The 12832-nt window shown below is 32.3% G+C and overlaps 1 protein-coding gene across 1 annotated transcript; it reads right to left on the minus strand.

The window, feature by feature from the left end:
* Window positions 1–251: 251 nt before the first annotated feature.
* Window positions 252–3175, minus strand: LOC133184877 (putative nuclease HARBI1). The gene is made up of 4 exons (XM_061319951.1): window positions 2966–3175; window positions 1587–1917; window positions 773–1096; window positions 252–403 (listed from the first exon to the last, which is right to left on the minus strand). The coding sequence occupies exons 1-4, from the start codon at window positions 3173–3175 to the stop codon at window positions 252–254; spliced, it is 1017 nt and encodes a 338-aa protein (XP_061175935.1).
* Window positions 3176–12832: the final 9657 nt, after the last annotated feature.

A 12832-nucleotide genomic window follows, 5' to 3' on the forward strand; every position in this document is an offset into this window, starting at 1 on the left:
TGGTTGTATATGGCTAGACTACTACCCTGTGTTGAAAATGATATAAAAATAAAACTCAGTATTTACACCTTTATACGATATAATATTCTTGGTGTCCAAAAACATTATTATCAGTGTATAGTCTAGAGGGTCCTTAACTTGTTCTGTAGTGAAGGTTCTTCAAATTTTAAAATCCTGTTTAAAATTCTGTTTAGAGAGATAAAAACACGTCAGTAGAATGGGAGTATTTAGCCAATGAAGTACTGTCCTATCTAGAAATAATGTTGTGTGATGTAATTCCTGATGTTCTTTCCATCCTCGGGTCCATTGTAATTTCCCTGTATATTTCCATTAACAGTTATATCTTCATCCATCGGTGGCTCGTTGTACATTATAGCCAGGTTATGCAAAACTGCACAAGCACCTAAAGTGTAGTTATGGAAACAAATGCATACATAAATTCTAAAGTTTTTAATTTTTTGATTTAAACTTCATTGTCAAGCTATATTTAAACGCATTTCATATAAGATTATGATGTACATGTAATCCTATTCGTCTGTCAATTTTTCTCTCTGTCACAAATACACTTATACTATAACATAATCTTTAATATGCTCAAAACTTTTAAATGAAAGAGGATAAGGTTCAATATTTCACCTGTGCATACTTTGACCTTTGACTTATGATCTTTACCTTGAAATTTGACCTACAACTCTCTGAATTGCTTCCTTCTCTCTGTACCAGGCGCATGGTTAATTATAAATGACAGTATATTAACGAATTATATATTTACCAATAATTGTGCACACTCTCTCTGGCTTCATTCTGATTTCAGAATGAAGGACGTGGAACCGTCGTTTCCACCAGCCAAATGTCCTCTCAATGGCCACGCGTGTTTTAGAATGCGCTGTATTAAAGCGCTCCTCGGCCTGAGAGGAGGGTCGGAGGTATGGTGTCATAAGGTATGGTTTACAGGCATACCCACTATCGCCCAATATGATGCCATCATTGACAGAGCGGAAGTTCCGCTCAATATCTTGCTTTATTCCACTCATGTTAAATATGTGGCTATCATGTGTGCTACCTGGCCATCTTGCCACGATGTTGGTAAATTTACCTGTATCAAAAAGGCACAATAACTACAGTTAACCAGTGCTAGGGCGGATCCATGAATTTCACTGTAAGGGGTAAGGGGTCGTGCTAAAAATGTCGAGTAAAAATAATATTGATCAGACAAAAAAAAAAGACTATCCAAACGCGAAACAGCTAGGAAGGGTTGCATACTTCTTAACAAGGTACTCTCCATCATCTTTATCTGACCAACTCATGAGAGGTGCGCGTTTCCCAGGGAGGATTGGGGGGGGGTTATTCCAAGGTTATTTTTGGTTACTTTTACTGTACAAAATGTTTCCGAAAAACTCACAATCATAACTGTATCATAATATGCTTCGGTTCTTAAAAAAGTACTCACTAATATTCAATTTTTATCCTATGTAATGATATTAAAACAATTTTTATATTATTATGTAAATGCAATAACAAAGAATCTCTCTCTAGCTTACGTAAAAAGAAGTATATATTTCATATCAAATCTCATTTTTGCATACCAGCATTATCACAGATAGCTTGAACATTGATTGAGTGGTAGCCTTTCCTATTCACAAATGCTGGTTCATTCTCTGACGGTCCTTGGATCCTCACATGAGTGCCGTCGATACAGCCTATAACACCTGGAAAGCCTGCTAATTTAAAAAATTCACTCTTGATGCTGGTTAGCTCCTCGTCTGCTGGCCATTTAATAAATCTGGGCGCAAGAGATACCAGTGACTGCAACACTTTCAGAACGATTCGAGAGACTGTTGACTTGTCGACCCCAGTTGTGTCACCAAGAACTTGAAGAAAACTTCCACTGGCATAAAATCTCAAGGCAATCAGAATCTAAATTTGAAAAAAAAATTTAAAATTTGTAGACTTATTTATGCGCAATTTATAATCTGCAAACTGGTTTCATGTTTACTTTTCTGCGGAAAAAATACATAGGTCTACACGCATTATGTTAGATAAGTTAAATTAAAATAAGTTAAAATTATTTATAAAATAATATCCAACAAAATTCCAATTTACACTACTTTATTTTGGTGTGGGTCTAAGAAAAAAAATGGATTTACTACTTTATGCTTATGAAAAATAGGGTCGGTTTTAGGCATAAGTTTTTATTTATTTATTTATTTATTTTTCAAATAAAGGCATAACTTTGAAATGTAATTTTTTGAAAATGGTTTGAAGTTCTTTTATTTTACCCACAATATATATTTTTTCTCTCAGTGCGTTGAATTATTGATAATATCAAAACAATGGATATAAATTTTATATAGTGTTCAATCTCTGAAATGATTTTTTTCTCGAGTGTTTCTTGTAAAATGTAAGAAGTATCAGGCATGTAGCATCATTTTTTTTTTCAAAAAGGAGTAGGGGTGGGGACTACAGAAAATTATTTACGAGTAAAAAAAAACTTTAACAATAAAAAAAAGCAATCCACGTAAATATATTGCGTGGTGGTGGGCGGGAAAGGGGGGGGGGGGTTACAGTCTATAGATCTTTAACGTATCATATATATATATATATATATATATATATATATATATATATATATATATATATATATATATATATATATATATATATATTATTTGTGATTTTATTGAGACCTATACATGTAGTCCTAATATTTATTAGGAAACTGTAACCAACTGTATTTATTTATTGATAATACTTATTTAGATCTGTCCCGCTTTGCTGCTTTTATCAACAGTACATGTATACAATATTAGATCCGCCTCATAGATGATGACGAAAGAAATGACGTCACAAATTGAACAAAGTCTATTTTGGATTCAGTGAATGATTATGCATTGACGCAGTGGGAATTTCTAATTTGTTTTTTTATCCATAATTTGATTTTTTACGGAAATAAGCATGTTTATACCTGTAATTCTGTTGACAAAGAGTGCGATCTATTTGTGGAATGCCTTAGTGAAGGTTCCAGTAATGTGACAAGCCGTCCAATATTTTCTTTACGGAAACGGTATCGTTTCCGAATTTCCTCATCGTCCATAGTGTGCAGTGAAAAACGCTCACGAAAGACTCTGTCATTTCTCCGTCTGCCTAGCTGGCAAAACATAAGGCTGGCTGCCATACTTAATGACCACTTAATGAAGCCCCCTTACCTTCATTAAAGTTGAGGAGTTTAATGAAGCTTTAATGCACCGATTCGTTCATTAAAAGATTGATACAACGGAATTTAATGACACATTAAAAATGATCAGTTTAATGAAGCTTTAATCACTCATTAAATATTGATACAACCGGATCCAGATACTTAACTTAAGCGAGTGAAAAATCAGTTTCAATAGAAACACAAAGAGTGTGCTGATCCATCATGAAGATTAAATTACGAAACTACTTTTCAGTTTCTATACATAGATATAAACAACAGTGACTGAACATTAGGACATCAATTAAAAAAAGATGCACCTTTCGCGTATTTTCCTCTTAAAATGTTTTCAATTGACTGTAATTTGATTAATGTCAAAAATTTAGAAAACATTCAGTGTGTAAATAATGGCCTAACGATTAGTATGAAAAACGTCTGTCAGCATTTGACTTAAAGGACTTATCGCATGATTTTTCAGAAATCTTAATTTTATGAAAAATATTATCTACAACCTTGTTTATTAAAATTCTGAATACAATTAACGTTGTTAAAAGTGTATTTTAAGAGATATTGAGAGTTGAAATTCAAATACGGCAATATGCATATTTCAGTCGGATTTCGGCGAAATACTGCTCTGACGTCATAGGCGACAATTCAGTGATAGAGAGATGAGAAGTTGCACACTATTTACGGAGTTATCAACGACAAATACAGCTTAATTATGAAAAATGCTGAAAAAATTAATTCCTAACGTGATTTTCAATTATCATAGAAACATTAACTAGTTCTAACGTATAAGAATTTTGAGATATTTTCGTTTTTTATTCCAAACATTTAGAATCTGTAGCTCTGATTACGGCAATGTTTCGTGATCGGAAAATTATTTTTCAAGACCGCCATCCTTTACAAAGCATATGAAGGCATACTTGCATAAATTAATATTATGTTAAATACGAAGAATAACAAAGTTAAATAATATTAAATTTGTGAATCAAATAAGTTAATACATGTGATAAAATGACAAATGAAATTGTATTGTGATGGCGGGTTTCTTCGTCTTCGCCGTGTCTCCCTCGCTATCGTCACTGCTATTTTTACAATGTTAACGGATTTTTCAGATTATTTCTTGCTGACAATTCTATAATATAAGGTTGGATATTAAATTTCATATCGATAAAATCAGAGATTTGACCGTCCATAACGCAGAAAATTCAGGTTGTATTGCGTATATTTTAGTAAGATTTACGTGAAGAGCTGATCAGCCATTGTCGCCTTTGACGTCACAGGGTCACGTGATCGCTATCTAATTAACTTCGATTTTTAATTCAGGGGTTTTCATTTGAGTCAATAATTGATTAATTACCGCAGTTTATCCGCAGTAAAAACACAAAATTTACAAACTGTGGTCATAAGGAACGTTTTACGCTTTTAATTTCAAATAATTTAGAAACATGCGATAAGTCCTTTAATGATAGATTTTCTTTGCTGACAAAATCATTGAAGACCATAGAACTTAACAAACGATAATTTTAAACCAGACTGTTGATATTCTTGTTCCATCAACTTGTGTGCCATCAACTTACCTTGTTTTAAAACCTAGAGAATGCTCTTGCGTATCAGATCATTTACTGAGAGATATAAACCCCGTATGCAGTAGATAATGGTAAATTGCTGTTTAAGTAAGGGAAGTTGGCGATAGAAAAGTTGAAGTCATCAAATTATTTGAAAGCTTGGTTGTTAGGTTACCATTTACGTCTTTTTCAAGAAAAATAACCAAATAGGAAACAGATGTCACAGAACCTACGTATCGTTTACGTCTATATCAAGTTCACTGGGATATACCGTGCGAACATGTGAATGGAAATACTAGTAACTATTATTAATTGATAATACTTGGTCGATATATTTAAATGTGGAGTTGAAGGCCACAGCAAGTGTTTTCTTCTTCTCATGTGTAAGATTTTGAATAAAATCTGCTTCATATGAATGCAAATATAGATCTGCTAATAACGGGGCGCAATTGGTACCCATGGGAATTAAAACAGATTGTTGGAAGACGTGGTCTCCAAAAAAAACATATTGCTATTGTCAATCAGAAACTAAAGCATCTTTTTCTATATCAACTTTAGTGTGTATAATCAGAATGTTAAACAAAAAAAAGAAATCGCGATCATTTACTATTTTGTGAACCATTGCGTTGAAAAATTAATATAACGCCTTAAGAAGTTATGTCGCAAAGATACCTTCAGGACTATAAACATGCTTCTCTTTAAGAGCAGAAAGAAGAATAAATTAATGCTGAAAACACGAGCGAAAGAGATTAAATATATTTTTTTCCAATTTTTCTTTAAGGAAAATGGTGTAAACTATGTATGTAAAGAATCAACAAGGGCAGCAAGAATCCGTATATCATATATCCATATTTCATATATATATATATATATATATATATATATATATATATATATATAGAGAGAGAGAGAGAGAGAGAGAACATTAACAATGTTACTTGTAAGTAACTTCAAACAATATCTTTCTAAAGTCAAAGCTGTGCTAAAAAAAGAAAGCTGTTTGTTCAATTCATTTTTCTAAATCTGTTAATTGATGGCGGCGATGGCGAAGAGAGGAAATGGGGGATTTAAATGCTCATGTTATCAGTATGAAATTTATAGTCTTTTTTTTAGCAGATAGAAAGTCTCAAAGGTGAGATATGTCTTCTTAAAATGCTGGTTTTCCCTTAATGCGTTGTCTCTTTAAATTTCTAAAACTACCAAGATATACCACAAATTTACCAAAGATGGCATGTCATAAATGAAAGTAGTGAGTACTGCTTAGTTTAGGTATTAGTAAATCTTTTGGTACATGTAGGAATAAGGGTACAAAATACAGGTATAAATTATTTACATTTCTATGTGTTAAGAAAAATTTTTTTTTTTTCAATTTCTGATATTGTTGCTGAAATGGCTCAAAATAGAATAAAATATGTCGTAGCAATTTGATATCTTGTTATGGCACTTTCCATATTTCAATGCATAGGTTTCCTTTTTTTTAAGAAGGTTTCGCAATAAATAATAGATTCGAATAAACTTATTATATAGGAGGGTTGATCCAAAAGTAATGTCGAAGCTGCTATAAAATCTTTAATAATCGATAGTTTTCATCTATACTACATAATTATACTAATACGTCTATCTATGTTCGTTTTTGGCTTAAAATTACATTCGGATATATGGAATACCTTAAAAAATTACTAGAATAAGCACAACTTTGGGTCTCGTCTACCGCTGCACGGCAAGAGTGTTCCGAGGTGGTTACGACGTTTCTCATCAACACTCATTTTGAATCTGATGATATATAAAGTTTACGCAAAAAGGAATGAATCTAAAAATAACATATGGGCAAAGATAAAATAAGTTTGATAATACAACTCAAATCAAGACAGCTTGTAAGGCAAATGGTAGTAAAGATAATTAAAAAAAAAGCATGTGAGAGAAAAATTAACAAGTAGATGAACTGAAAATTAGTGCTAAAAAGTAGCGCGATAACGACGTCGGTATCATTCGTGCCTTGCTGCGGTAGAAAAAATCTAACGTTGCGTTTATCATAACATATTTTTTTTAAAAAGTATTCTATAGAATCGAATAAATATTTATGGCAAAAATAAAAAAAATAAAGAAGCGTATTATTATGTCAAACTTTGTGGAAAACATTTAATTCTGAAGGATTGTAGAGCAGTTGTGATATTACTTTTGCATAAACCCTTGTACAAATCATTTTACAAAAAAGAAAAAAAAAAAAGAAAAAAAAGACAAAAAAAAAAAAAAGACAAAAAAAACAAAACAAAACAAAACAAAACAAAACAAAAAAACAAAAAAAAAAAAAAAAACAAAACAAAAACAAGAAAAAAAAAAAAAAAAAAAAAAAAAAAAAAAAAAAAAAAAGGGTAGTACTAGTAATACTTAATATAAGTACATAAATGAAAACCTAGTTTGGATATATTTTGGAAAATTTTAACAATATCTTCGACATGAAGATTGCTTTTGCGAAAGTAAGGGTTTGAAAAATAATATCGTAAATGTAATAATGATTTGAGGACCATATAGCTTAGGGACTTATTCTAAAAGTTTCTCTCAATATTCAGGAAAATTATCGGCACGAAACCATTTTCCAGCTGAACAGTATGTAATCATTTTATAAATAATGCATGTTTTAGAGGGTAACAGTTGAAATCAACACCCAAAAGAAAGAAATTGTCAACCGACTTATCAGCGTTTGTTGACAATGGTTTTCCTTGGGCTGTCAATTTAAACTGTTACCCTTGGAAACATGCACTATTTAATTTACCATATTGAATGTCTTACTGATCTAGGATGTCGTTACGTTCACATTAAAAGGCTTTCAAACTCCCCCGCTTCTGTTTTTTCTCAATAAGAGAGCTTCGAACAAGATTTACCGCCTCTTTATTGTTTATTTGCAAATGATTCCCAGAAAGTCCTTTATCATCTAAAGTTTCGTACCGGTCACGGTAGCTCAGTCGGTAGAGCGCTCGCTCCGTGATCGGGAGGTCGTGAGTTCGAATCTTGGCCGCGACTGACCTAAGTCGATAAAAAATGGGTAGCAACTGTTCCTTCGCCATGCGCTCGGCACTTTGAAGTGAAAATTGCGGGTCCTTCGGATGAGACCTTAAAAACCGAGGCCCCGTGTCATGGCAGGCGTTGGCACGATAAAGATCCCTCACTGCTCAATGGCCCTGAGTGCCGTGTAAAGGTCAAAATTTGAAGCCCTTCACCGGTATATGATGACGTCTCTATATGAGTGAAAAATTCTCGAATGGGACGTAAAACAACATACAATCAATCAATCTAAAGTTTCGTTATTTCTTCATTTGCAAGCATTTTACGTCTGTCATTTGATATGTTCAATCAAGCTACCTCGGAAGCAAGCTTCTTTCAAATCTACGGCTAACCGTACGCGCATAATTTACACGCATGTGACATTATTGTTGTGTTACTCACCTTCAAGTGTGTTGCTAATGCTGAGGGTAATATTACAAATTGTTAAATGCGTGTCTAAACAAGTCATATTTCAGTATTTAACATGAAAGTATAATAAAATAAATTATATTAATATTATATATGTAATATTACAATTGTTGTTCAGAAAACTCGATGTGATTAATGTTCATTTCACAAAAAAGAATATTTTACTAGATTTTGACTTAATATCTTATTTTAAAAAATACATGTAAGCAATAGACTGGTATTTACTTTTGTCTTGTGGTACCTCAGGACAACCTTTTACATTGTGGCAGTGTAAAATGGAACAATTACATTTGAAATCACAAGATTTTCCATACTCAGGAAATATGCATTCCACACTACAGTTGTGTCCAAAATATCCCGCTGGGCATTCTTTAGTGAGGAAAAAGATGTTCATAAATAAATAAAATTGAAGACATGTACAATAAAATGCGTATAAACAATTTTAAAAAATATTTTCTTTTGCAATCTAAAAGACATCTTCACAGGTCTTAAGGTATACGTTTTTTTCGTTCAAATGAATATAACGTCGGTGTACTTTACCTTGACATGAATTATTAACTCTGTAGTAATTGTAACAACATTCTAAATCAACTGTACCAGTTCTAAAGTAAAAAAAAAACATTTATATTTTCGCATTAAGTGTTGTTTTCTTCATTTTTTGTCATGCTTTTCGACAGTGTGCTTACCCAATCAAACAAGCCTCAGATTCAGCCCATCCAAAAATGAAAATGACAAGCTGTAGCGATTTTATGATGGATAACTTGTGAAACATTTTCAGAGTGTTTCCAGATTCGTATAATATTATTTTTTTATAAGTCTGCTCACAATAGGCGATAGAGAATGAACTGAGTTCAATTTATTTGTTTTAAAAATGTTTTCCGTCCGTATTGTATAGGAATTTATTTTGCCTAAGGAAGTATATAAAGCAAGTAAATTTCATTATTGCATGTTTTTTTATCTTAGGAAGTAAAAAATGTAAACAAATTAAATGTCTTTAGTCCCTAAAATATATCCATGTAATTTTCATACTATTCATTGTTCATGCAAATCAAGCAATTGAAAATGAATGTTACGCTTTAATAAAAGAAGTAATGTCGTAAAAGACTTTCAGGATTACAAATATAATGCTGTTTAATAGCAGAAAGCAGAATAAATTAGTGTTGAAAACACGAGCAAAAGATCTAGAAGTAAATTATATCCTTTCCAATCTAACTAGAAGTAAAATGATGTAAAACATCTACATATGTATGTACAGATTCAACAAGGGCATCATGGCACTTCCGATATCAGTATCTATCTATCATACGTTCTATCATTCAGGAAATTTTATATGGTTAAATGTTAATAAGGGGAAAAACTGCATTTGATTTAAATTCAATAACTGATTTTATTAAAGGGGTAAGCGATAGATTAGTATTTACTTTTGTCTCGTGGTACCTCAAGACAACCCTTGACACTGTGACAGTGTAAGACGGATGTATCCACAGGAGTTTCCATACTCATGATATATACATTCCACACTACATTTGTCTCCAAAATAACCCGCGGGGTGTTCTTTACTGAGGAGAATTATGTTTATTATTAATACACCCGATTAATTAAAAAAATCGCATTTTTAAAATACACAATAGATAAAATCAGTAGAAGGAATTATCCAATATCATGTATATCAGAATTATCAAGATAATAATTATATGAACATGCTGATAGGCAGAAAAGTGTATAACAAATCATATAGTTTTTCAAAATTTACCATTTGATATTTGTAAGTAAATTTACATATATCCTAATATTTTAATACGTATCATTTAAAACCTTTAAAGCGTAAAATTGAAACTTCGTTTTCTTCCTTGGTAGATCAACATTTACAATATTGCTGATAGAATTTACAGACTTTAATAGATTTATGTTTGTTTGTTTGTTTGTTGTTTAACCTCCCTCTCGAGAATTTTTCACTCATATGGAGACATCACCACTTGCCGGTGGAGAGCTGCAAATTTTGTTCTATACTCGGCACTTACATGTACGGCATTAAGTAGTGAGGGATCTTTTTCGTGCCAGCACCTACTGCGACACGGGATCGATCTCGGTTTATACGGTCTCATCCGAAGGACCGGTCTCCACGTCCCACAGTGGGATTGGAACCCGCGGCGTAATGATCAACTCCTTACTTCGCGACTCTAGAACAGACGCTCTAACCACTGCGCCACGCGGGCGACTTAATAGATTTAAGAAACTGAAAAATTCATTATCAGGAACACAGGTACCCTCTCTTTCTTTTAAATGGCATTGTTTAGATATATCAGGAACAGTTTTGATATTGTGTTGGAAATGTTTGATTTAAGTACATTCGTCTTCATTAAGGTTCATGTACCCTTCATTTACTGGTGAAATTTGTTTAATTGCTATTGATTTTCCACAAGAATAAGATCTATGGCACTAGAACTATAACATTTTCATAAAATGCACAGGTGTACTATTTCACCATACTTTGCGGAGAGAAATTTGACAGAAATGGTATTTAAACTTGACAATTATATGAAAGAAAAAATAGCTATTTATTTATTCAAGTGAAAGTTAAATCTGTTATCAGAAGATTGATTTTGAGTACAGTCATTGAACGTTTATTCTGAGTATTTCATTTTAATCTTTTTAATACCTAGTGATTGTTATAATTTTGAGACTGTAGACAATGGTTTGAAAAAGACTGTCTCTTCTGATATCTACCCATTAGCTTCAAATCTTTCAATTTTTTTTATAAATAAAAGTCAGAAGTGCTTCTTTATGGTCAAGAAGACCAAAAAAAAAAAGGCAGTTTTTGAGAAATATGTAAGGACAATTTTATGCTATTGGGGGCAGCTTAAACTCACATTATGCAAGTTTAAATTCATATTTACTTGTGTAAGACACTTGTTCTCCACTATTAACTATGGAATATAGAAACACGCATTATATATCATTAATTAAAAAAATTCTGATAAATCATCTTTCCCATTGCCAGATAGGTATTACATGTAATTTCTCAATGAATATAATATCGGTTTACTTTACCTTGACATGTATTATTGACTCTGTAGTAATTGTAACAACATTCTGAATCGACCCCACCGGTTCTAAAGTAGAAAAGAAACATTTTGTTTAAATATCTACGTATAAGCTGTTATTTTCTTATTTGTCATGCTTTTTGACAGTGTAAAGAAGACATGCTTACCCAGCCAAACAAGCCTCAGATTTAGCCCATCCAAGAAGGAAAATGACAAGCTGTATCGATTTTGTGATGGACAAATTGTGAAACATTCTGTAGACTGTTTCACGATTCGTTTTTTTTATCACACGTATGTCTGCTCACTACAGGCGGTAAAGAGTGAACTGAGTTCAATTTACTTTTTTCAAAAATGTTTTCCGTCCGTATGGTACAGGGACTTATTATTTGTTTGGTGTCAATCCCTCATGGCTTGAGGGCTTGTGGCGCAATTGTTTGGACGCCTCCAAGGATATACTCATTTTTGTTATGTTTTATGCATATGTACATGTACTCTGATATTTTCACTTCATGTAATTTTCTAGTCAGTCTCAGGGGGATCACACTTGTACCTATCACCTATGTACATGTTTTATCTTGTAGTGTTTATTAGGTGATCCCCCTTAATAGTTTGTTATACATTTTACTTTACATTTTACCTTATGTCATTCAAATAAATGACATAATGGACAAAACTGTATATCTGTGTTGGGTTATTCTTTGCTGCCCTATCAGGCAAATTTCTCATAGAAGGCATAAAGTAGCTTGCGAAGGAACATGCTTAAATTTGTCTACTTTAACATACTTTGCAGAATGCTATTGCCCTCTGATTGGACCCGTAAATGAACTTTAAAATCGATACGCATTTACAGCGATAGGAGAAAGATTAATTCATATAGAGAAAAATTATCAGTAAGTTTTATTCATTTTTTATTTAGCGAACATTTACATATCATTTTGTGGGATGTCATCCAACAAAACATATTCATTTATGCAAAGTCACACAAAATACTCAGATCAACATCAATCAAATGCAACAGCATTCGGTACAAAAATAAGTAGGAATGACTACCCGGGGTATCCGCGGATGGTTACTCATTGGAGTTTTTAAAATTATTTGAAATAAAGAGTATCTTGCATAAAATACATATGTGGTAATCAAAAAGCAATTTTTGTTACATACACAATGTATTCACATTTCACATTCAAAGCTCCCATTTTCATTCACAGTTATGAAGCAGATTTAAGTAGACCACAGTAGCTTTGGTTTGCGGAAACGCTCCATCAATTTATGCTACGATGAAGTTTCGGTAAATCGACTAGAAATCCTTGAACATTTTGATGATAAAAAAAAACCCAAGAAAAAACAACCAGTTGAAACCCAGAACATAGATTAAATCCAAAAATGGGTTGAGTTGGTGGTATATTTATGACAGATGCATAAATTAAACAATATTTCCAATATTTGTTTACTCTTATTTTGCATCTATTCTGCATCCAGAAAATTGAACACTGAAGCTTGAATAGTGTTCTTTATCTCCATATTTCATTGAAAGAAAGCAGATCCCGAGCTTC

This window comes from Saccostrea echinata, unplaced genomic scaffold (genome assembly GCF_033153115.1).
Source record: "Saccostrea echinata isolate AGI-Se365-2 ecotype Australia unplaced genomic scaffold, CSIRO_AGI_Sech_v1 ptg000011l, whole genome shotgun sequence".
Lineage (NCBI taxonomy): Eukaryota > Metazoa > Mollusca > Bivalvia > Ostreida > Ostreidae > Saccostrea > Saccostrea echinata.